This window comes from Python bivittatus, unplaced genomic scaffold (genome assembly GCF_059951505.1).
Source record: "Python bivittatus isolate LINGU-HERP-01145 unplaced genomic scaffold, Pbiv_v1 ctg000740_np1212, whole genome shotgun sequence".
Classification (NCBI taxonomy): Eukaryota; Metazoa; Chordata; class Lepidosauria; order Squamata; family Pythonidae; genus Python; species Python bivittatus.
The window spans coordinates 1,583,613-1,609,175 of record NW_028277106.1 but is presented as its reverse complement, the minus strand read 5'-3'; the positions used below and the strand labels follow the sequence as shown (position 1 = coordinate 1,609,175).

Sequence of the window (25,563 nt, the reverse complement as noted above, 5' to 3'; positions counted from 1 at the left end):
AGGGGAGCATTCGGGGCACTGCAGGGCTGGGTTGGGGCTGCCTCTGAGGGAAGGGTTGGCACTGAACCCCAGCAGGTCAGCTGGCGGGCGGGTTCCTGAGCCCAGGGCACGCCTGCCACGCAGCAGCGGGTGAGCCCCTTCCCGTGCACGGCCTGGGAAGGGAGGGGCAGGATTTGAGCCGCCCCCCCCCTCCTCTGGGGGGTGGTTGCTGGCAGCCCACCTTAATTCTCCCAGATTTAGCAACCTGCCTGTCCTCTCGCGTGACTCAGTTTCACCAAATGCTGAATGTCCCCTTTAATCTGTTTCTGTGCTCAGAAAGCGGCTCTGGGTGGCTGGCAAGGGTTACGGGCTCTAGGAAGTCAAGGCGAGGTCGCTGGTCGACTGGCGGTTGGAGGAGCTCAGCCCGAAGAGGGAAGGGCTCCCGTCTAGCTGGGCAGGCTGGCGCAGGCAGAGGAACCCTCCTCCTCCTCCTCCTCCCAGCCTCTGGCCCCTTCCCTTCCCGGAGGCAGGATTCAGCCTCTGGCGCCTGAATGGCCCCCTTTCCTCAACTTCTCCCCCCACAGTTCCCCTGGAAATTCTCCCGCCGTTAACTTATTGCTAAGGGATTAGCGTTTCTGCGCCCCCTTAAAGCCAAGTTTTGCTGGATGGCTACGGCCGAAAAAGCCTTTGGAAAGATTCCGGATGGTAGCTGTGCGCAACAGCGGAAAAATGCCAAGGGCCAAGAATAAAAGCCAACCCACCTTATGGCAAAAGTGCTGGAGGGGCCGGGCTGGGATTGGGAGGGGCGCTTGAGGCCACCCCCCTGACCTGCGGCGCGTCCAAGAGGGAGCGACGGCTGTCCAGCCTCTGCTTGGACGCTCCTGCGAAAAGGAGCCCGGCTCCTCTCTGGGTCACCGGCCCTACTCCTAAAGCTCTTCCCACAGGAAGCGCCTTCCAGCGTTAAATCCGACTCCGTCTGCCTGTAATTTAAATCCATGTTTCCGTGTCCTGCCCTTTGGGCAGTAGAAGACGGGTCTTGACCCCCCCGGGTGACTCCTCTTCGGGTGCTCAAAGAAGGCTATCGCAGCCTTTCCCATCCCCAGGCATTTTTCTTCAGGTTAAATGTTCCCAACTTTTCAGATATTTTTCCTGGGCCTTTGTTTCAGTTCCTCCCAGCGCCCTTGGTGCCGTCCACTGAACCTGTTGCTCTTTCATTGAGTGTTGAATCCCTCTTGATGTGTGGGGGCTGGAATTGGACGCCATGCCTAAGGGGTGTCTGACTGGTGCAGAGAGAAAGTGGAGTGATTGGTTCCTTTGATCTGGAAATGATACTTCGGTTGATTGCATTTGCCTTTCTTGCTGCCGCATGACGCTGCTGACTGTTCAGTTGGCTGTCACCTTCGGTTCCAAATGTGCCTGGTTTTCCATCAGCCAACCTTGGTCCCAGGAAGGACTGCTTTCTGAGGACATGGTGGGATTCATCAAAAGGAGTTGTACTTTGAGGAAACCAAGACTGCCTGTGCTCACAGGAGAGTTTGTGATTTCTTGGACCCACCTAGACGTTCAGCTGTCTCTGATGTAACGAGCCAGAAAGGGCAGCTAGACTCGGGCAGACGTTGGCATCCTAGGCAACGGGCTCTGGTCTTGGCCTTGGGGCTTCTGGGTTAGGTCTGGTGTTGGCATTGGTGATCTTGTGGAGGGTAGCGTTTGGTAGGAGTCTCCTTCCTCTGGAAACGGTGGTCTGAATGCGTGCTGTAAAGTCCCCTGCTGGCCTCCACACTGCTCCTTCCCATGGTGACAACTCCAGATCATTTGTGCCTCAGCTCCTAGAACATCTGACCAGCTGCAGTCCCAGTCCGGCAGACGGAGGGCACCCGGTGGGCAAGGTTGTTCTTTCCTGATGCCCAGCAGAGACAGCACTGGGACTGCAGAGGTGGCAGACATGGATGGCAAAAACCCAAATCTGTAGAAGCGGATCAGAGTCTGGCTTGGGTTTACTTTGGTTCCCGCTCACGCTCTTCGTAGCGTCATACATCCTCCGCTCTCCGGCTGCCATTCTCAGAACTTGCGGTAATAAACACGAACACGCACGCCCAGAAGAAGTCCCAGAGCAGCTAAGCATCTAAACGTCTATGAAATGAGCCAGTGAATGATGCTGAGAAGAAAACGAGGACGTCCCATGGAAGTTGGAGCAGGGGAGAGTCCCCAGGTGGGGATGGGGGTCATGGCCAAAAAGCCCATCGCGTCTCCCTTCGTTCAGGGGAGGGCAGCTGGACGAAGCCTCTGCAGCCCAGCCAAATATCCCTCCCGACAGACCAGCACCTCTGGCAGAGCAGGTGGCTTGAGGGTGACTCTTGTTGGCACAGCTCTTCCAAGCTGGCACGGCCTGTTCTGCATATCTCTGCCAAGCTGGGACATTCTTGAGGGTCCGATTCTTGCTTGGAGCTACCAAATGTGGGCTGCAAAGATCCGGATGGCCGCCCAAGGGCGGCAGAGAGCTGGCTTTAGGCATCCCTTTGCTGCCCTCCAGCAGCCACGTAGATATTTGCAGCTGTGATTTTGCTCTCTCCCCTTTTAAAAAAAATCCTCTTAATATAAACAGAAAGAAGAAAAACAATCACCAGATACAAAAACTGAAAAGAAAATGTAAAACAACAAAAATTAATTAAAAAAAAGACACGTTAAAATAAACGTAAAATAAAAAGCCCAGGTCTATAGAAGGTCAGTTCCCATGCAAGAAATGAACAAATTGCTTCCAACCAGGGTTTTAAATCAAGTGTAACAGAATGTTTTCATAAAAATAAAACTATTTTTGGCCTCAGTCCTGGCATAGTAAACCCAAAGTTCTCCATATTTTGACAGGTTCCAGATTTTGAGAATATCATTTAACATATTCACTCCTTTTACCCTTAATTCTTTGCGTGTCAAACCAAAACCTAAGCCTCATTCATTCATTCATTCATTCGAGTCAGCGTTGCTTCTAAAATATTATATTTCCAACATGTAAAGGGCTACATACTATCCTTCCTACATATCCACTGGAATGTTCAATAAATATGAAAAATAAAAGTATTTAGTTCTATTAATTGCATTGTAATTAGTATCTTCAACATTTTAAAATTTCTTTCCCTGTTTCATGTTATTGCAGATTTGCCATGCGTAACTGAATACTACTTTTCAGTTTTACTTAAAAATTAACTGGAGATTTGCGAACCTCCAAAACCCTTTTTCAGCAATATCGATATTTTAAGAGTTCCAAATGCTGATTTCAGCCCAAGCTGTAAAGTCAAAAGATGTTTCAATTTAATATCTCGAGTATGTTCTAACTATAATTTGTTAACCGTTTTCAAAACATTCTTGGATTTGTGCCCTAACAAATGTGTTAATCCTTTAAGATGACCCAGGAGTGTCTTGAGTTTTCTTGCAACAAATTTAGCGCAGCTGTCTGGAAGAGAGCTAAAATTACTCCTCTATTTAGCGTTACCTTGACTTTGGCAGAGGGGTTGCCGTAGCTGCCAGCAGGTGGTGCTAGCACTGCACAGAAATCCTTAAGCCTGCGGTGCATTCGGTTGGGGTGCGGGGTGGGACCCCTAATCTGCAGGCTGGCTGAAGGATTATGCTATGCTTAGGCACAGTGGGACCTGTTTGATGAATCCGAACTCCCTCACTCTTAAACGGAGGCTCCCTTATGTGGACGCAGCTGCCCCACCTGGGTTCTCCCAAGGACCTCCGCTGGGGCTGGCGCTGGGGCTGGCGCTGCCAGGCCCAGCCCAAGAGCCACAGTGAAACCGCCCAGTCCAGCACAGTTCCTTTATTTGCATGCACCGCATAGACCGAATCTTGCCGGCTGGATCTGGATGCACCCCGGGAGATTCCAGGGAGCGCTACCTTGAGCCTCTTCCGCTTCCCACGCCCCCCCCCCCGTGCAGACTGGGTTGCCTCTTGCCTCCTCCCCCCTCCTGGAATGCCCCCCCCCCGATAGCCTTGATCTCTCTCGGATGTGGAGACGAGGGAGAAGGATCAGGGGCCCGGTGCACCTGTGTGGGGAGGTGGGCTGGCCATGTGTTCCCAGGAGATTGGGAGGGGTAAACAGGCCAAGAGTGGTGGGCCCTGCAGAGGAAGCGACCTGGGATTCACCCTGCTCTCCAAACAGAGGGGGCGTATTTAACAGGTAATGCTTCTAGGAGGGGGCTAGAACTTGTGAGGAATCCCTTTCGTTTTGTTTTCTCTTAAAGATGCGCACCCTTCAAAACCGGCCGTTCAGTCTTGCCAGCCCAACTGCACCTATGGCGCTCCGGCAGGGGTCTTCCCTTTGGCCCGGCTTTGAAAAAGGTGGAGTTGGCCTCCCCCTTGGTGGGTCAGGCTGTGCTTCTGCCCCTTCCCGCCCGTGGCCCTCGGCTTGCCTTGGCCACTCATGTGTGCCGTGGGCTCTGGGAGGCCGGGATTACCCCAGAACAGGCCCTCCCAAGACCAGTGCCTGGCCCTGAAATCTGCTGGGGGGGCTCACCGTGTCCCCGGAGGCCGAGCTGCAGCGCCAACGCGTTGCTCCTTCCTGGTTGCCCTCCAAGCAGAAGTCCCTCCAGTGCTCCCGCGGGAGTGGCTGAGGCCAGCCTTCCTCATCAGGCAACTGCCCTGTAGTATTCGACTTGACCGGGGGGCCGGGCTGTGTTGGTGGGGATGCAGCGCGCCCGTCAGCTGCAGGAGAGGCGAATCTGTGAAACATGGCCAGCTTGCAGGCTCTGAGTCGTGAGGGCGGGTCGGGTCTGGGAGCTTGCTTGGAGGAGGCCCCAGTGAGATGCAAAATGGGCCGAGGCAGAAAGTAATTGTGAGGGTGGTTGCGATCGTGTCTCTGGTGACTTCGCAGAGGATTGGAGATGTCTTGAGTATGAAGTCACTTGGGGCCCTCCTGCCGCACTAGTGCGAGGAAACAATGCAACTGAGTGGGGTCGCCATGGTCCGCTTCCTGCTGCTGCCGGGGCCACCAGCGCACATCGGCCCCTTTCCTGGCCGGGACGGACCGAGCAGAGTTTAAGGGGTCCGGACGTTTGCCAGCTTTGAGCGTCTTTTTTTTACATAACTTTTGCTAAGGATTTTAATTACAACAGTAAAATCTAATACAAACTAAAGAAAAGGAAGAATAGAAGAAAGGGAAAGGTGTAAAGGAAGAAAAAAGGACACAGAAAATAGAAAAGAATATAGTGAAGAGAGAAAAAAAATATATAAAGAAGTGACTTCCAATCTTCATCACGTATAAACATTTTTGTAACCCTTCCCTCCCTCTGAGGTTACAACCTATGATCTCTTCATCCCATATCCCATCTTTTACCTATAGACAAATCCATAAAGCATCACCTTTTAAGTTCTACTGTCAGCAGAAAGTCCATTAAGGGTTACCAGAAATAATATATCTTATTTTAACCTTGATCAAATAAACCAACTTTATATTCCTTCATTTTACTTCTAACAGTCTTAATCTTCCTTCCTTTTTAATCTTTAGTCCATTCAAATAATGTCGTAGAATTTGGTTTCTTTTCATTTCTTCTTTGTCCCTTCTCACAAAGTTCTTCAAAGCTTTAACAAGCTTCTTTTGTAAATCCAGTATAAAATAATTATGCGGGTAACTCTCTTGGTTTATTATTTGTATTTCCCTTTTGATTTTTAAAACATCAGCTGGTTTCTTTTGTATGTCTAGTGCAACATCCCTTTCCATGTCATTCTCATAACCTGTCATTTGTAAATCCGTTTTCCTTTTTCAATAGTAATTTTATTAAAAATTACAATTACAATAATAAAAACTAATACAAACTAAAAAAAATAAAAGAATAAAAGAAAAAAATAGGTGCAGAAAGGAAAAAGAAAAAATAGAAAAGAAAGAAAAATAAGAATATAGTAAAGAAAAAAAACATATAAATGACTTTCCCGTTCATCACAACAAGTATAAACAATTTTAGTAACTTATCACCTCCTCTTGAAATACAACAAATGATCTCTTCTTGCCATATCTCATCTCTTATCTATAAACAAATCCTTAAACTCTCATTGTTTCAGTCCTGGTGTCAGCAAAAGTCCATTAAGGGTTACCAGAGATAACAACATACCTATTTTAACCTTGATGAAATAAACCAACTTTATATTCCTCCTTTTTACTTCTAACAATCTTGAGCTTTAGTCCTTTTGAATAATGTCCTAGAACTTGATTTCTTTTCATTTTTTTCTTTGTCCCTTCTCACAAAATTTTTCAAAACTTTAACAAGCCTCTTTTGTAAATCCAATATAGGAAAATTATCCCGGTTACTCCCTTGGTTTGTTATTTGTATATCCCTTTTAATTATTAAGACATCAGCTGATTTATATGTCCAGTGTAGCATCTTTTTCCATGTCATTCTTGTAGACTGTCATTTTTAAATCCACTTTCAGATCGGTCTCAATCATGTCAGGTAAAACTTGTTCCTCTTCCATAACATCTTTCAAACATTATCTATAGAGGAAGACACTCTTAAAATTAATTTCTGGGTCTGTTGCTCAAAAATATCCTTCAGTATGTCCAATGTTAAAATTTTTCCTTCATTGTGTATTTTGTAAGTTGAATTTAAGTGTTCTTCTTTAACTGTAATCTTTAGTTCCTTCTAGATCCCTCTAGTGTCCAATTTTTAAAGTTTTATGTTTTTTTTAAAGAATTCAAAACAAATGGATTTTCCCACAGGAAGAATTCTTATAATTAATTCCAAAATCTTATTCCAAATTTATTTGGACCCTTAGTCTGTTTGTAACTTTCTAAAATCAAAGTTTTAATCACCCCTTTGCTTTTTATTCCCCCCCCCAAATTTTTTTTAACTTGTAGTTAAAACATTTTTTTGCTAAGGATTGCAGGAAATTCACCCAGTGTTTTCAGACTTGTTGAACCAAACGTTCCTAATAGTTGAAAAGCAGTTAGCAAGCAATTTCCAAAAGTGATTAGAAAAGAAAGTATGCAAACCCAGTGTCCTTTCAAAGGCGCCAACCACAGTTGCAAGCTTGATGGCTGCTACCTCGTACTCCAGAGCTCTAAACCTGCCAGCGATCGCTGTCTTGAGGATCAACTGTCTGGAGCACTTGTGGCCAATCTCAAGTCCTCTCCTTATCTGGAGAGGAATTACAAAGAGCCGGTCTACTCCCCGGCTCTTCATTTCACCATGGTCCTCGGCTCTGCTTTTTGCAGAGCATCTGCAGTCTGCCATTTGTTCCCCGGAAGTCCATTTGTAGATCCCTTTTCGATGCCATCTTTGTTTTATCAAATAGAACTTGTTCCTCAGCTGCCATTTCTTCTAAAACCTTGTTTGGACACAGTCTACCCACAGAAGCAAACATCGTTATTGCCATTATTGATACTAACTACTGATTCCATTTTTCAAAAGTGTCCTTCAATATTTTCAGTGTTAAAGTATTCTGTGTCATTTTAAACATCCAGTTAGTGGTTAATCATGCTTGTGTATTTTTCTCCTTTCACTAAATTCTTTAGTTCCCTCTAGTGTCCAATTTTTAAAATTACTTATCTTTATTTTGCCTTACAAAAGTCCAAGCAAATCTATTTCCTATGGGAAGGATTATTTATAATTAATTCCAAAATCTTACTCCAAATTTATCTAGACCCTGTTTATAACTTTCTAGGATGAAAGTCTTATTTAGCTTTTTGCTGTTTATTTCAAACTTTTTAAATTCTTAAACTTATAATTAAAATTTTCTTTCATCAAGGATTTAAAGGAATGCTCACCTGGCATTTTCAGACTTGTCGATCCAAAGGTCTCTAATAGCTGAAAACTAGTTAACAAGCAATTTCCAAAATGATTAGAAAAGGATGTACGCAAACCCGGTGTCTTTTCAAAGACTGACTGTGGTTGTGAGCAAGATGGCTGTTCCCTCGTCTCCCAGTGCTCAAAACCCACCAGGGACTGCTCTCCTGCGGTCTCCTTGCGAAGAGCAGCTGTTCGGAGCGCACATGGGCAATCTCCCATCCTCCTTGTCCGGAGAGAATCCAAGGAGCCGGTGTACTCAGATACCTGGAATGAAGGTCTGCTGGCTTGCAGATAGAGCTCAGCTTGCGGTTACATCTTGGAGATGCCTCTTGAAGAGGATGGAGGTCTTATGGAGGGGTTGGAGTCTTGAGTGGGGGCTAGATTTACTTGGAATAAGTTGGCTTGCCCTCTCTTCTATCCTTTAAAGTTGGCTTGGTGGTGGTGTTTCCATAACTTCATGATTGGCTTCCATGCTTGGGGGACAAAGCATCTGGAGAGGATTCTTTGGCCACCAGGAGGAAGTCCAGAAGAATCGAGCCTTGTGTGAAGGCAGCTGAGGTGGTTCCCATATTGACTGGATCCCCTTCCTCAGACTGGCTGCAAGCCAAGCTGAAGAGGGAAGTTGGGGGAGAAAGGAGGTTTCTCTTCACTCCCCCTTCTGCTCGCTTGGTGCCTTGTACAGCTTCTGGATCCTCACGGAGGGTTTCTCTGCAGCTTGGGGCAGGGACGGCGGTTTCTTTCTCCAGTCCTCCATGGGGGGGGGAGCCTAATGATGTGCTTGGTTTCTTGCAGTCCACACCCAGTGAAGCCCATGAGAAGCACGCCAGGCCCAGAGTCCCTATGCAAGGAGAAGCCCCGCCAGGCTGCCAGCTGGAACCCCATCCAGACTGCTGGCCAGGAGCAGCTCACGCCAAACCCCGCCAGCAGCGGGAGCTCCGCAGCCTCGGTGGTGCAGCTGGGGAAGAAGGAGTCCAAACAGGTGAGGCGGTCTGGTGGGCTGAAGTGCCAAGGACAGGCATGCTCCAGAGGGATTTGCACGTCAAGGCATTTGGCCCACAGCCACATCTGCCCTGCTGAACCGTTGGAGGGTCCTTTCTCCCTTTCTCCCCATCCGGTTCCCTACCCGGACTCATCAGTGAGGTGCAGCTTCTCTTTGCCCTGCCAGCTGTTTGGACTCTGGGTGCCTAGTTTTCCCGCCCTGCGTTGTGGTAGGGAAGCCTGGCCCCATTTCAGGTGGCCCCTAGAGCCTTACGAGCTTCTGCGCCAGCCCCGGGCTCACCTCCTTTTGCACCTGTGACAGGCCCTGCAGGTTTCCCAGGCAGCTCCTTCATGGGGGCGTCTCTGCCCAGACTGCAAGCTGTGGGCAAAGCATTGTGGCTTTTGGCTCCGGCTGCCCGCGCAGAGGCCGTGCAGGGACGCGGCGGAGCCTCTTCAAGGCCGCCGGGCCAGGAAGCTTGAGGGGCGCGTTGTGCTGGAGGGGGAGAGGCTGGGCTGCCTGTCCCTGCCCAGTGGCCTTCTGGGGGGTGGGAATTCTGGGGGACCAAGACAAAGCCCACACCTGGGAGGAAAGGGACCCCCGCTTCGGTGAAGGGAGCTCACCCTCTGTAGCCCGGCAGCCCCCAACTCCCTGTGCCCTCCGTGTCTCCCTAGACCCCGCCGGCCAAGTACCACCACCTGACGCGTGAGGAGCTGGTCCAGCTGGTGCTGCGACGGGAGGCGGAGCTGGGCAAGAAGGAGGAGCAGGTGCGGGAGCTGGAGAACTACATCGACCGACTGCTGGTGCGCATCATGGAGCAGTCGCCCATCCTGCTGCAGATCCCCCTCGGGGAGGAGGCCGAGGCCACCCAATAGCTCCCCCCACAAGAAGCCCCTCGCCCCTGCCTTCCCTGCCTGGGTCAGTCCTGCCGAATGCCCCCTTCCTTTGGCCACAGCCAGCCCCCCCGCCCCCGGGATGCCCCGTTTCCTCAGGCCCTCCAGCATGGGATGCTCTGGACCTCCAAACGACATGAGTTGGTGGTGCATTAGGGCTGTTTTTGGCACAGTGGGGCATGCCCCCAGGCTAAGGGGCAGCCCTGCAGACATCTGGGCCTGTCCCTTCGTGAACTCCCAGTCGGCTGCCTAGGTACATGCAGGTATAAGTCCTTGACGTCCTCTTACGCCCCCTCCCGCCAGGGCTGCAGTGGGGGGGCTGTGGAAGGGAAAGGCAGAGGAGGCTGACCCAGGAGAGGCCCTTTGAGCAGGCAGAGCCCCCTTTTGTCCCGGGACACACTCTTTGCCATGTTCCATGAGGACTAGCGCCTCCCTGCAGTTTGATCGGTGTTCAAGGCTATGCCAGCACACAGCACCTTGGAACCAGCCTGCTCTTTGTTGTGCCATCTCTTGGGGCCTGGGGCACAACTGCCTTGCCCCAGAGAGGTGCCGAGGTGCATGCCAGAACCACCCACAGTCCCTTTTCTCCATCCTTTACTTGGCCTGGAGCGCCACACTAACGGAGGAGGGGGTGCCTCCGCCTGAAGCGGTAATAAGGAAAAACGTGCCTTTTTGATCAAAGGAGGGCAGCCTCCACCCCTGAATCTGGCCTGCATGCAAGAATAGGTCCTCTCCTTGCTTACGGTGACCCCAGGAATCTCACTAGCAGGGAGAGGCTGGCTTTTAAGGCACACACATGCCACAATGCTCAAAGGTTGGTGCCCTACAGGGCAGGAATGCCCTAGCTCCTGAGGAGGGGGTGACAGTTTGGGGATTGACCCCTGGTCCGTTTGGCCACCTGGAGGTTTTGTGTGGTGGGTGGATGCTCGCTGGCTGAACCCTTCTGGAAATCCTGCGTGAGACGGGCATGGCTCCCTTGCAAAGATGTTTGGGGAGGGGGAAGAGTGCTGCTGCTGAAAGCAGGTGGCCTTAGCAAAGCTGGAGGGGGCAGTTCAGATTCCCCCTTTGCACAGCGCTCTCATGCAGCTGTCTTTCCCCCCAGTTGGCAGCCCCAGTGCCCCTACCCTGCCTCTTCTCAGGCGGTGCCGCCTAGATGCTTGTTTGTCCTGTTTCTGCCGAGTGTTTCTACTGTTTGTCCCATCAGCACCGAAGGTCTGGTGCTGCAGAGTCCGGGGGGGGGGGGGCCTGTGGGGCGGGGGGGATCTGTGTTTGCCATCCTTGGGCTTGCAGCGGGTGACCTCTGACTGCCACCTAAAATTGCTGCCCTCTCCTTAGTCGCCCAGATTTTCACCAGCCGCTGGACAGTGTTTTGGAGACTCTGGCGAATGTTGCCTTGCGAATGTTGTTAGAGAGGCTCCCACGATGGTCCCTGACGAAAAGGGTGGGAGCACTCCTAGTTTTCCTTTGGAGCACATCTGGCAGCCCTGCGGGCACCGTCTTTTCGTTGCAGGCTCTGCCTTGTCCTGTGCGTGGCCTCTGGAAGGAAGGGAGGGTCTCTTGTGTTAAATGCCGTTGTTTAAAGAAGATTCACTCTTTTCTGTTTTAAGCACTTTAAAGACAAAATAAAAATGGTTGAATTGTTGCTTAGACATTTCTCCTTTGTATTTCTCAGTGCTCGCTTTCACACGCGCCCTGGCTGCTAACTGCAGTCCCGGTTCCAGGATCCGCAGATCCCCAGTCCAGGCCTGGGGAGGTGCCCAACCCAGGGGTCTTTCTGGTGGGAATGCACTTTGGAGGAGCAGGAGGGGGCGGAGGTCCAGAGCAGAGGCTTCCCCCTGCACCTGTGGAAGGGGGGGGAGCTGCGCTGTGCCGCAGGGCTGGGGGCTGGCTGGGCTCCCTGCCCGGGACACTAAACTTCCCCTCGGGCACCCCAGTCTTGGGGGCCCCGGGGCTGGCAGTGCAGGCTGGTTTGCCCTCGCAGCTTCTCTGCTCTGCCCGGTGTCCTTTTTCTTAAACTGGCTGCGCGGGGGGGCACTGCCTTCTTTGCCACCTCATGCCAGGACTGCCCAGCACCTGCAGAAGAGGCGGGCTGGGCTGGGCTGGGCTGGGCTGGCCAGGGGGTTCGCGGGTGGGACGGGGCTTCCCTTCGGGGGTCCGGCACCCTCCTCAAAAGCCCGCCCTCAAGGTGCAGAGGCTCGCCGGGCTTCTTGAGGACTAGCACCTTCTCTCGGTGGGTGCCTCCAAGCCATGCCAGACATCAGCTCCCAGGATCTCCCGCTGGCTGGTCTATTCGAAGGGATCTCAGCGCCCGCGGGGACCGCCTTGGGGAAGGCTGCGGACGGCCGCCGCCGCCACGACTCCAGCGGAGAACTACGCTTCCCAAGTTGCCCCTCGCGCGCAGAAGGCGGAGCCACGCCCGTCCGGCTGCCGTCCTTGCGACGCCAGAGGAAACTACGCGCCCCAGCAGGCTCTGCGGGAGCTGCGGTGCGCCTCAGCCAATCGGGGGCCGGCGGCCCTTCCAGGGGGCGGGGCGAGGTGCGAGGAACACTTCGCACGCTGGAAGTGGCGCCGTGAGGGGATGGCGGAGAGCGCGGGATACCCGGCCTTCCAACTGGGCAAGCCGCGCTTCGAGCAGGTGGGCTGCGTGGCTGCGTGCGCTGGCATCGAAGGGGGGGCGCCGTGCTGGGCGAGCACTTCGCCGCCCCTCGCCCGGGGGCCCCACCGCCGAGGAAGAGCGCCTCCCGCGGCGAGCCCGCCCCCCGCGGCGAGGCGGCCGGCTGATTGGGCGCCGCCGCTGTCGCTTGCCTTCTGGAATTCCCGCCCTTTTTTGGCTGCGAGAAGGGCTTTTGATTGGCGGTTGCTTTCCCCGAGGGGCGGGGCTGCTCCGCCGGTGGCGAGTGCGAGTCTCGGTGCGGGAAGGGTGTTGGGTGCGCGCTCCGCCGGGGGAGCCGCGCGGCCCCCAGAGACCCGGGCGCCGCAGTGGGGCGCTGCAGCGCCTTCTCGGCCGGGGGCCCGTCTTTTGGAAGAGGCAGCGCCCTGCCAGCTGTGCCGGGATTGGGGGCACAGACTAAAGTCCGCGCCCCCTCCCGACCCCGCGGGAGGAGAGCGGTGGCGGGGGGAGCCCCCCGTGCCCTCGCACCCCAGCCCGGCGCAGGCGCTGAGCCCCAGGAGGGGGCGCGGGGGGCGCCGGCCCCTTCAGCCCCCGGCCGGCCCGGGGGCTCCGCAGCTCGGGGGTCCCGCGGGGCCCGCCGGGCGGCTCTGGCTGTGGCTCTGCTCTCAGTCTCTCGGCTCCGGAAGGGCAGGGAAGCCCCGGGGCGCTTGCCAACGCTCGGGGCCCCCTCGACGTGCTGCCGCAAGAGGAAGGCCGGGCGCCCTCCGCGGCTTCCTCTTTGGGTGGCACTCCGCCGTCCTTGTGCACCAGGGCCCGCCCTCCTCCTCCGGCGACCCTCTGCCAGTGGGGGGTGGCCTTTGGGGCACCGAATCCTTTGGCGGGTTGCAGAAGCGGGGAGTTTCAGCCAAAGGCAGCCCCCTCCTTCCTCTGCGGCCTGACCAGGGCCTGCCTGGTATTCTTCACGCCTGGCAGTGCCAGCATTTCTAGAGCAAAGGATTCGGGGGTGCCTGCTGGTGTGTTTTCCACGCTGGCTTGATGGGGTCTCTGTTCCGCCTTTGGTGAAGATCTGCCGTTCTGAAGCACAGAACGAATCGCTTTCTGTTGGTTCCTGATCAGTCTATCGGCCACTGGCATTTGCAGCAGGATCCTACTTCCTGGTCCACGCCAGGAAGACATTTTTACAGCTATATTTGCGATGGGTTGTATTCAAAGTTCAGCTTGCGTATATATCGCTAAACACCCGGACTTTGCTCATAAATGTGAAATTACCTTCCGGCTTCAAGATTCCCACATGATAACAATCAAGGAGAACATCAGGGTGTTTCCTCCTGACCTTGAACTCTCTGAAGGGGCCTGGTGAAATGGGTGCTGCTTCCGCGAGGCTTTTCTGCTCCTTTGCTGGATGGGGGCTGGTCCCTTTGGAAGGGCTTGCGGAACCCTTCTGGAGCCTTTCTGGGCTGACTCACCTCACCGAGTGAATGAACAGGAAGAGCAAGCAGAATTTGGCAAGGAAGAGATGCTTCCCCCACTTCTTTTCGCCACGTTCTTTCTCTCCAAAGGGGCAGCTTTTGGCATCCTGCAGCCCTAGCAAGCAAACAGGGAGGGGTTGCATGGAAATTTGGGGAGGGGAGAGGTGGGGAAGGCTCCGGGCACCCCAGACAGCCAGGGAAGCGGCATCGTAACCTGCAAAATGGGTCTTCCTGCCTGAAAAATGATACCCCGATGCAAGCGCGAGCTTGTGTCTTTGTTGGAGGAGAAGGGGAAGGGTCTTGAGAAGAGCTGCTCCACTGAGAATTCACCGTGTCACAGGCAGGGAGAACAGAAGGTTGCCAGATTAGCGTTCTAGATTTCAAGAGAACCGATCTCAACAAGCTAAGAGCAAAATTAGGAAGGATTCTGTGGATGAAAGTCCTGAGGGGGAAAACAATTGAGGAGAGTTGGGAAACCCTGAAAAATGAGATAATTAAAGCCCAAACACAATTAATTCCGAAGAGAAATGAAATGGGAGACACCTAATGAGGCCACCATGGTTGCACCAAGAGCTCTCTGTAAACTGAGAAAAAGGACAAGTTTAACAAAGAAAGCAGAATATCAGCCTGAATCTGCAAGGATGAAGTCAGGAAGGCTAAGGCTCAGCGGGAGCTAAGGTTTGCTGTGAAAAACATAGAGTTCTTTGGGTATGTGTGGAACAGGAGAGAAGTCAAGGAAGCAATCTGCCCACTGGTTGGAGAAGAGGGCGATGGCTGAATGACATAATTGCTATTTTGCATCTGTCTTTTTGCACAAGGAAAAAGCAGTTTGACTTGTCGGAAGAGTCACTCTGGGGAACAAGAGAAGGGCAGATCAAAATAGGCAAGGAAGTGATGAGAGAAGAGCTAGGTGCTTTGAATGAATTCACGCCCTAGGCCCAGATGGATTACTTCCTAAGGTGTGAAAGGAAGTAGCAAGTGTGATCCCAGAAGCACCTACTGTACTCTTCGAGAATGCTGGGGGTACATAGGAAATGCCAGAAGAATGGAGAAGACTTAATGTTCCACTCTTTAAAAAATGGGACCCAGGAAACTATAGACCAATCAGCTTAACATCAACATCTGTGAAAATCCTATAAAAATCATAAAGCATTGGGTTTACTAGACTTCACTGAGACATTTGAGAAGGTTGACCATAGCCTCCTTGTTAAAATAGAACAGTGCAGGATGGATAGTCTCACCACCAGATGGAGTCACAGTTGGTTGAACACCCATACCCAACACTTGGTCCTTAATGGATCCTTAATGGGGTATCTTACAGTTCTGTCTTGGTTTCATTCTTCTTCAACATGTTTATAAATGACTTAAATGGGATCAAAGTGATGCTCATAAAATTTGCAGATGACTGCAAACTGGTAGGAACTGCTAACACCTCAGAAGACAAAACTTCAAAGCGATCTTGATAGACGTGAATATTGGCTCCTTTGGAAAAAAAATACTATTCAGTGGCAAGAAATATGAAGTTCTGCATTAGGTAGGAAAAGCCAGATGCCTAAGTTCAGGAAAAGTGATACCTGGCTCAGCCGTTGCACTTGGGTCTGGGTGTTTTGGTAGACCACAGATTAACAGGCAGTGTGCCACAGCTGCCAAAAGAGCCAATATGGTCTTGGGCTGCATCAACAGAGGTGGAATGTCAAGATCACAGAGGTCACAGTTCTGCTCTACGCTGCTCTGGTCAGACCACACGTAGAATCCTACATTCAGTTTTGGTCTCCACAATACAAGAAGGACACTGAGGAATTGGAAAGAGTATCAGAGAAGAGCAACAAAGATGGTGCAGGGTTTGGAGGCTAAATCATGTGAGGAACAGTTAAAAGAACTGGGTATGTTTCGCCTAAAGAGAAGTCTGACAGGAGACATGATGACACTCATAATACTTGAAGGGCTGCCTCAGGGAAAAGCTGTGGATTTATTCTCTCTCATGCCCAGGGGTAGGACAAACATCAACAGGAACTTTACAGAGAGAGATCCCAGCTTGAAATAAAGAGAAATTTCCTGACCATGAGAGCTATTGTGGAACAGCCTGCCACCTGGAGTTGTGGGTGCATCATCAAACAGAGGTTGGACAGTCACTTGTGTGGAATGATCCGAGGAGCCTTGCCCTGGTCAAGGGGTTGAACTAGAAGACTTTGAAGACCCCTTCCAACTCTAGGATTCTATAAAATGCATTGGGGCAGATGAGAGGTTTCTGGACAGGACAGCCGATGTTTTCTAGGAGGGGCAAAGAAGTTAAGAGAGCCTGAGAGTACAGGAGCATCCCACCCCCTTCTTTGGCAGAAGCAAACATTTAGAGGAATGTGAGCCAAAGACGCAAGATTGAGAGGCCCTCACTGCAAGTGGAGCTCTAGAACCAGTTCTAGGTGCTCCCTCTTAGAGGATGATTTACAGTCATCTGAACAGGCCACGTTGTGGGATATCGTAGAAGACATGTGGGCCACGAGGACTGAAAAAACTCAAGAGCCACCCTGAGAAAGAAGAGGTACGTTGTGATAGTGGATGATTCCTTGCTAAAGGGACCCGAGGAGGATGTGTGCAGACCTGGTATGATGTGGGAAATGTGTGGTCTTCCAGGTCCCCATACAGGGAATGTGAAACAGGTTTCCAAGATTATCTAAACTCACTAATAACTTTCCTCTTGATCCATGTGCAGGCAAAAGACCCATCCAGAAGAGATATTGAAAACACTTCTGGAGGCTATGAGTTGGTAGTCAAAACCTCAGATGTCTCTGCTCCGTGCACAGTGTATGGGAAATAAACATGGAGAAATAGAGACCCTAACTCAAGAAGTCAAAGATAATGGATAGTCATCACTGAAATTTGATTGGCACATAGACTACAATTAATTCCAGAGGAACAGGCTCAACAGAAAAGGTGGGAATGTTGCACATCACATAAAGAAAAAATATATACTTGCCCAGAAATTCAGGAATTGGACCATCGAAACCCTGTTCAAAGTATTTGGGTAAGAAAAAAGAGAAGAAGTAAAGTGACACCATGGTGGAAATTTATTATAGGTTACCTGGGCGGGCAGGGAGAAGGTCTGATATTAATGACCAGTCTCTCAAAGAGGCATGACATAGTGATAATGAGGGGTTTCTATTACCCTGACATCTGCTGGGAACTAACTCTGCTGAGAGTCAGAAGTCCAACAGATTTTTATCCTCTTGCTGACAAGGCCGTTTGTTAGGCTGAAGGTGGAAGAAGGAACAAGGGGGCTGCTACCTGGACAGGGAGGAATTGCTTGAAGAAGGGAAGCTGACCAGCATCTTGGGGCAAAGTGAATGTGTCGTTCTGGAATTTGTAGTCGGTGGGGAGGAGGAATAGAGGAGAGTCAGTCCTGCACGCTGGCGTTCGGAGGAGCAGATATAGATGAACTTTGAGGGAAGGTCGGCCCCTTCCACTCTTGAAGTCCTGAAGAAGTATGTCCAGGGAGGATGGGAAACCCAATAAAATGAGATAGTGAAGGCGCGGTTCTTCCAAGAGGGAAAAATGGGAGAAGCCTAGGGAGGTTATAGGGATGCATGCAGAGTGCTCTAAAATGCTGAAGAGTCCAGGACATCTGGAGGGCACCAAGTGAGGGAAGCTGCCTGGTTCTCTGATGCTGGGAGTTTGCATCTGCATGGAGGTCCCAAGTAGCTTTGGCCACAGAGTGCCTGGGTTAAATGAGCCCAGCTTTCATCGGGCCCTGGGAGCAGAAGAAAACCTACTTAATTTGTTGTTAGTCATTTACTGAGAAATGAGAGATCTTCCTTTGCCAGAAAGGTTTTGGCACAGCCGTGGGAGCCCCACGAACCCCAATCTAGGAAGAGATCCTTGGGTTCTCCGGCTCCCCCAGTGATAATTGAATGGATTGCAGAGCGCCATGTGAAGCACTTTTCAGATTAGTTTCCAAGGCGCAGTGTATAAATAGCAAGCGCCGTCTTCCTTGAAAGAATTAAGCTGCAATTAGACAGAGCTATTTCCGAAGCAGAAACTCTCGTAGCAGGAGACTGGACTGACTTCGGTCAGGAAAAATGTTGGTTCAGCAAACAGTTGTGAGCAAGGCGTGGGGTGCATTGTTCCAGCCCCAGCCTTAAAGAAACCCCCATCAGCAGGTTCAAAAGCAAGCCTCTGGAATATGAGTCACTTGGGTGAGCTGTGTGTCAAGACCCCTTCCAGGCAAGGCTCGGTCTGGAGAAGTTCGTTCCCAGGCAGGCTTTGGGCATTTATCGCCTCTCTTGGGCCCCCTGCCCACCACCCCCTCGGCCTCTTTTTTTGGGTTTTGGGCCTGCTCTGCCACGAACAGGCAGCCACTTCAAACTTCAGGTCTGGGTTGTTTTGCCTTCGGATGAGCTCAAGGTGCCTGAAGACTAAACAAGGTAGATAATTCGGCCCTTTACAGCAATAAAGCTTTGTTGCCCTGCCTCTCTGCCCCCCCCCCCCCCGCAAGCTTCCTTGTGCAAGGCACCACCTTTGTGCCCTGCTTTGCTTTGCCGCTTTCCTTCACTCGCCGCCTTTGGCTGTGTCATCGCTCTTCCTCCTCCTGCCCCCCCGAGTCTCCCAGTCCCTGTCTGTCCAGGACCCTCCCTTGGTCTCCTTGGAAGGCCACACGCCTTCAGTGTGGGTCAGTTCTCCAAGCTAAGGCGACCCTTCTCATCTCATGGAAGCTCCACTGCTGGAAACATATGCCAGCAGTCCGTGGCTGTCCGACCAGCCACAGAGGTCACGGTGATGGTGGTCTTTGGCTGTTCTGACCCTGAGATTGGGAGGCTCCTAAAGCTCACTGAGATGCAAAGGGGGGGGCGTGGCTTCTTCAGGGGGTGAAGCTGGGTGGCTCAGGGGAAGCCTTGACTGGGCCCAGGGGGGAAATGCAGCTTCTGGGGCCCAGCCAGGAGCAGGTCCTGGGCGTCCGGTGGCCATGGGCGAGGGAGCAGTCCCAGACTTGGGGTGCGAGCCCGAGTGCAGAGGAAGAGCATCTTCCCTGGAGGAAGTCCTCGGAGCAGGTTCTGGGACAGTCTGATGGGCGGTAGGAGTACCACAGGCGAGGAGAGCCAGGCCAGCTGTCTGCTCGGTTAGCTAACAAGAGCGGCTGCTTTGTTTTCTGCTGTGTCTCTGCCCAGAACTAATTTATTTTATGAAAAGATTTGCTTAATTAGTTTTGTTCTTTTGTAAGTGAGCCAAGCCATGTGAGAGGAAGAAGCTGGAGGTGTTCTGAACCAATTATAATTTTTTTTTCAGCGTTTGATTAACAGTTTTTCTTTAAACTCTTCAGGCTTGGACAGGGCGTGGGAGGGAATGAATTCCGCTGCTATTGCCTTGTTAAAGACGATTGTGAATGGCCACAAGGTAATGCTTTGAAGTGCGCACAGGATGGCTTTGGCGCCTGCTCGGGTCTGGAGGCGCAAGGGTTCTCTCCTAGAAGGGGCCTGGTGTGGAGCAGCGCAGGATGGGTGTGTCTCGGGGGCGGTGGGCACAGCGTGGAGGGCTGCTGGAAGGCCTTCATCTGCCGTGCCTCAGAACAAAACTCCCAGCAGCCCAGGGCTCTGCGACCCACACAGGCTGGCAAGGGGATGCCTATTGGGTGAGGGCCGACTGCTGATCCGGGTGACCCCTTTGTGGGAGCCGTCGGGCCAGGGACATGTGACCTTGTCTGTGTGCCCCTCAGGAACGGCACAGAGCTGCTGGTTGCCTTCCGGTGAGAGTTGTCATGTGGTGGCGGCTGGCGTGCTCGTGGGTTCAGAGCCCAGGGAGGAATGTTGTCCGTAGCCTTGAGCAGCGTTTGTGCTGGCAGGAGCCCCAAGGGAATGCTGGGAGTCCTGCCTGGGGTGGATCTGCGCCACATGAGCGGAGCAGCCTTCTCCAGACGGATGCTCGAACTCCGCTCTTGGTGGCGTGGTCAGGGGACGGAGGGCTCCCACTTGGGAGGCTGAAGAGGAGGGGGGCTTGGGCCTGGGAGCAGCAGCCTTTGGGCCAGGACCACCGGTGCCCTCACCTCCTGCCGCGCCACTGCCTGCTCTGCTGGGGGGGCTCTTGGGAGCTCCATAGAAGGGCCACCCAGCCATTTCTCAGGCTATCTCTGAAAAGGGGGGAAGATTTGGCATACTGGGTGGCAGGGCAATCTCCTGCTTTCTTTCTGAAGGCACCGGCCTCATCCTCTTCATGGTGTTCTGCCTGGCGATGCCTGGGCATCTCAACTGAGGCCACGGCTGTTTGCAAAAGGGGTTGAGGGCCGCAGAGGAATACCCTGGCTTTGAGTGGTAGGAACGACTTAAGAGCTGCCTCTGAGCTGAACTTCCGTGCTCAGTGGTACAGTCAAGTACCTTTCCCCTTCTGGAGCAAGACAGATTCTTGGGAACTGCATCCCTGATGCTGAGAGCCCAGGGGTGGTCGCTCCAGCCATTCCCAGGAGCCCTGGGTCAGCGGTAACATGGTGGGGTGGGGGATGGAGCCATGAGTGGAATGCAACCTGCACCTGCAGCCCCAGCAGCGGAGGGGGTGGGCTGGTAGCCACGGGCCCATTGGCAAGAAGAGTGGCCAGGTGCTGAGCCTCTTCCCGTGGTGGCCACAGCTGCCTTGCACGTAGAAGCAGCACAAGGGCTGCCAGGCGTTCCTGGCTCCCTCCGTCGGTCGGAGGCTGCTTGGCCAGGGGGAACGGCCTTGCAGGCAAGTGGTGCTCCAAGGTCTGATCCTGGTGTTCTTTCTCCCCCACAGGCCTCATTTTATGGGAGATTTAGACACTTCCTGGACATCATTGATCCCCGCACCCTGTTTGTCACGAAGGTAACGTCTCTGCAGCCTGATTTGAGTGAGGGTATTTCACTCCTTTATGCTTCCTTGGCTTTTTCCCTGCGAAAAGTCCTCCTCTGATGCTGTATCCAGTTTAAATCTCTGTGAACAGAGTTTGTTGCCTTTTCTGACTTGCTGAGCTGTTCTCTGTGCGCGCCCCTCACAGATCTAAACCTGGCAAGTGATGCTTTCTCCCTTGGGCTTCTCTTGTCTAGGCCCCTTTAACCATTTCTTGCTTTCTAAATCATCCATCATCCGATGGCCCTCTCTGCAGTTCTCTGCCACGAGGGGAGGTTGCACTTGCAAATACTCCATGGCCTGCCCCCTTCCCAGTGGCCCGATGGCCTGACTGGCGAGCCGAGCTTTTCCTCCTGCAGGGATGGGTCTGGGCCATCCCTTCACTGCTTTGACTGGGCATGAGAGCTCCAGGCCCTTCCTTGGGGATCGCCCCTCTTCCTCCTCCTCCAGAGCACCTCCCTTGTAAGGTGGGGGGGACTAAGAGACCCCGTGGCTAAGGTTTCTCTGCCCCCATCCAGCCCCCTCCCTGCCGACTTCCTTCGCTGCTTTGCAACGCCCTCGGTTGCAGCGGGGCCCAGCCTCCAAGGAGCAGGGGGGCCATGCTTATTATCCCCTTCCCTAATCAGTTATGTGCTACCCAAAGTCTCTGATGGCACATACGTTTAATAAATGATAATAATGATAACAACAGCTTGAGTTTTCACTTTGCATTAGCCCCCCCGTTTCTAAGACATGAGGCTTCTAGGGAAGTAGTAATAACTGGGGGCAAGAGCCGGTGCACTGCAAGGCAGGCAGCAGTAATAGTCAACGTTGATGAAGACCAGATTCCTCTTTTCAGATCCCTGGACTGGGAGAGTGTGGCGTTTTGCACCTGGGCGTTTCCCAAGGGCCAGCGGAAGGGCTCAGCTGCAAGAATGACTTGCACCTTGATGGGCCTCTCTCTGTCTGCCACCTTTGGGTCGGCCTTGGCCCTTGCTCTGGGGGGCAGCGGGCACTCATTCAGAAAGTGCTCTCAGGCTTCGGGGTCCCAACGAGGGAACAGGGGCTTCAGGAGAAACCTGGTGGGAGACTTGTTGCCATGTCAACGCCGGGGACAGCGGCCCTGCACATCCCCATTCCTCTCAGCGGCCAGGAGTCCTGGACCCTGGGGCGTTTCCCTGGAGGAACCTGCTGCAGGCCCAGCAAAGGGAACGACACCTGCCCCATCGAGGAATGACACCAGGACATACGTCAAAACCAAGATTAGGAAGATCCTTAATGGAGGGAGGAGGGAGCTTGTGGGGAAATTCCTTTTGCATTGCAGGAATTCTGCTGCTTACTATGCAATTAACACTTTAGAATATTAATATTGTTAAATAGTTTTATGCATTTTCACTTTTTGGGCATGAAGTAGATTAGGAACTAAGAAGGATAAAATGTGTGTGTGTGATGGCTCCAAAATAATTAGCTATATCAACATTTTGTGGAAGGATTAAAAGTCTCAGGATGTTAATTTACTAATATATGCATAAGTGCAAATTTGGACCTGATTACTAGCCTTTTTTTACGGATGGCAAGCAGTTAATTTCTCACCCGAACCACACTTAATTTTTGTTCTCCCTTATCAGTTAATTCTGTTCAGCTTATTTATCTCCATTAATTTCTCACACATCATAGTCCCTGATGAAAAGTGTGATATACTTGGGGACCAGTCAGAGATCCTATTTTTTTCCCAATTTTTTTAAGTGTGTGTGTATGTATGCGAGAGGGAGGGAGAAACGGAGAGAGAGGAGACAGAATGGGAGGATGAAGAAGATAAATACCTGGGGAGGTTTATTAAATAGCTCTTTTGTGTGTGTGCACGTGCAAGAGAGAGCGAGAGAGTGCTGCTGGATCTGGATCTGATGACTCCCACTGAATGCAGCATCCTGTTACCACAGAGGTCGACCAGACACCTCTGGGATTAAGCCCCCAGCAGGACCGCCCTCATCCACAGCCCTGGGTTTCGGAGAGAAGAAGCCAGCTTCCCCGATTTCTCCAGCCACCCAGTTGCCTGACACATTCAGATGGATTGTTCAGGACTTGGGGGTGTGGAAAACCTGCTTTTTTTTTTTTTTTTGCACCTCCTGTGTAAACACATTTAAGTTGTGGTTGTCACTCTTTGGAGCCTCGTATTCATTTATGCAGCTGAATTCAGCCTGAAATATGCCAGAGTTTAATATATCCTTCAAGTAATTACCTAGCAAAAATTAATTATCACTACCCAGGACTCAAACATCACAAACACCCAGGCAAAGTTTTGTCATGCGCATGAGGGAAGGCTTAGAAAGGCAGTTATAATTGCAGAATGTGGGAGGCACTACTTGCTCTAGAGCAGTCTTTTTCAACCTTGGCCACTTCAAGATGTGTGGACTTCAACTCCCAGAATTCCCCAGCCAGCATACCAGCTGGGGAATTCTGGGAGTTGAGATCTACACATGGTTGCCAAAGTTGAAAAGCCCTGCTCCAGAGAGTACAAAAGGCATAGTCCTCTCCAGCTGTTTGTTGCCTGCTTTGGAAATGGAAATTGTGAGTACAGTAGTTGATTTGTTCACAATCCAAGACCAGTCATAAAGTTACATCAGATACCAAAGATTGCATGTGTACATCTAGAGGGAGGGTTGAAAGACAAGCCTGAAACCACTAATAATGCAAGGAAGGGACAAAATGACTTTGTAAGCCATGGTCCTGATAGAAATTTTGCATCCTTCTTGGAGGCATCTGGAAATTGGTCACCTATAAGGAGATCAGCAACATCATGAGCATAAGAACAGATTAATTTTCTGACAACTGGGCATTTTAGCAGCACACATGATCCAGGTTCACCCTCCATATTAAAGCCTGCACAAATGCGATTCACGCAAGGAAGGACGGTCTGTCTGTCCTTTGACATCCTAATGGTAGCACATCAGTTTGGGCCAGGGGAAAAAAGTCTCCTTTGTCAAACGTGTACAACATGAAAAAAAAAAGTTGGGATAGTTCAGGTGATGGTGGTAGGACCTGCAGTGGCATGGATGTGGGAAATTCTGGCTCTATCAATTTAGATGTCCTGGTCCCAGATCTTCTGCTTAAATTCACCTAATTTTTATTAAGGCCGAGGGTGGATATTGCCAGAACAGAAAAGCCACAAGATGCCAAATCATGATTAATTTGTCTCCTTGGGGAAGAAACAAACCTGTCTAACAAGGTAGGGTGGACCAAGGAAGTCTCCCAAAGGATTTGCTTTGACCAGGTGACAAAGTCTCAGACGAGTCCTCAGAGGAAATGCAGTTGAATTCTAGCTGTATGAGAGCATTGAGAGTTGATTAAGGGACTCGTATTATGGCCTTTATGGATTTTAATTGGATGACTTTGAAGCTTGTGGTATCCTTGCAGATGCAAAACTAAGCACCATATAGCATCAGACCAGAACTTTAAATAATTTAATTGCTTCTTAGGCGAAGTTGTTACTGTGTTGGCTTGCACGTTTAATAATGGTGGACTACAAGCGAGGGAGCTTAATATAAGAACTCAAATGTTATTATATTAAGCTCCCTCGCTTGTAGTCCAGCAGGTGGAAGGTTGAAAATGGACACCTAAGTGCTTCACCTGGTCAATACATTTCCCACTAGCTGGAGCCTTGAAGCACCTTCTTGAGAATACTAAAACCTTAGTTTGAGGACATTTAATTTCAAGGTTTCCATAGGACAATAAAATGGTAAAGCTTTAAGGCAGGTATGCAGACCCACCTGTGTTACAAATAGAAGGGCCAAGTCATCAGCATAGAGGAGAATAGAGATGGTGCGATGGCAAGAGATGGAGGATGAAATTCTGGCTTAGCAAAATCCTCAGAGGTGTCACAGAAATACAAATTAAGCAGTATGGGGGAAGAATACATCCTTGTTTGATGCCCTTTTGGATGAGGATAGATTCAGTTGAGTAGCTACTGTGTTGTGATAGTCCTGTACTTGAGTGGTAGTGCCAAGCTGCAGTGCTGCTGTTGGTTTAAGAAGGTGACGATCGATCGATCGATTGATTGATGGAGCAGCTAGTTTTCTCCAGAATCTCTGGTGCTGGATCAACGGCTGCCTTTAAGTCTATAAAAGCACGTCTGTCAAAGGTGCCTTTTGGTGGGCTGGAGCTGTGTTTCTCAACCTTAGCAATTTTACGACGTGAGAACTTCAGCTCCCAGTGTGCTGGCTGGGGAATTCTGGGAGTTGAAGTCCACACTTCTTGGAGTTGCCAAGACTGAAAAGCGCTGCTCCAGAGAGTACAAAAGGTATAGCCCTCTCCAGCTGCAGTCGATCCAATAATTTATAATATAGGAATCTAGCATATAGTTTGCTAATTATAGATAAGAGATGAATTGGTGGATAGGTATCAAGATCCCATTTGTCATCCTTTTGTGTATAGTGGAAAGGTAATAGAATTATGCCAGTCTCTTGGGAGATACAAATAATTGTTTAGAGGAGTAAAAAGAGGGACGGAAGGAGGCACCCACTAAACAGGATTTGTTTTTAGAAATTTTGTAGAGTTAAATCTTTAGTGGTAGTTTAACTATTTTTCCACTGAACTGTTCATTTCTGAATTTCTGAGGGTGAAAGTGGAGGCCGTTCGGAAGGGGATCTGCTATTGACAGGCATGCAGGTGGTCCCCTGGCGTGCCCAAGAGAGAGAGAGCCGTGCTTTGCATACCAGGCAGAAAACCTGTCGAGGAAGGACTTTGCTTTATGCCTTCCTCCACTGATAAGACCTGCAGCTGATAACACTGCAGTTTGGGTGCTGCGAAGACAGGGATTATGGCTTTGTTTATCAAGAACAAGCTCCAGCGAAACCTGAAGTCGGCTTGTGGGAGGTGGTGCCATGGGACGCTCCATTGGGAGGAGAGAGGACGGTCTGAATGGTCAGAATGGAAGCCTGAGAGGGGCCGAGCTGGCTCTTGCTCCCCCCTCCTATTTGGGGCTGCTGCTCCCCAAGAGAATGAGCCCCCCTTTTGGCAGCCCCTCTCGTGGGAAAACGAGGAG

The 25,563-nt window shown here is 51.3% G+C and overlaps 2 protein-coding genes across 4 annotated transcripts in view; both read left to right on the top strand.

Annotated features, from left to right (window-relative positions):
- RAB11FIP5 (RAB11 family interacting protein 5) overlaps nt 1-11,257 on the top strand; it is a 40,741-nt gene extending 29,484 nt beyond the window's left edge. For all 3 annotated transcript variants that reach the window (XM_088128723.1, XM_088128721.1, XM_088128722.1), the window contains 2 exons: nt 8,544-8,730; nt 9,402-11,257. In XM_088128723.1, coding sequence (XP_087984849.1) covers nt 8,544-8,730; nt 9,402-9,602 — 388 coding nt within the window. In that variant the 3' untranslated portion in view covers nt 9,603-11,257. The remainder of the gene's footprint in view (nt 1-8,543; nt 8,731-9,401) is intronic.
- Nucleotides 11,258-12,147: 890 nt separating this feature from the next.
- Nucleotides 12,148-25,563, top strand: part of SFXN5 (sideroflexin 5) — an 83,165-nt gene continuing 69,749 nt past the window's right edge. The window contains exons 1-2 of the mRNA XM_088128783.1: nt 12,148-12,255; nt 20,451-20,519. Of these exons, the coding sequence (XP_087984909.1) occupies nt 12,199-12,255; nt 20,451-20,519 (126 nt within the window). The 5' untranslated portion in view covers nt 12,148-12,198. The remainder of the gene's footprint in view (nt 12,256-20,450; nt 20,520-25,563) is intronic.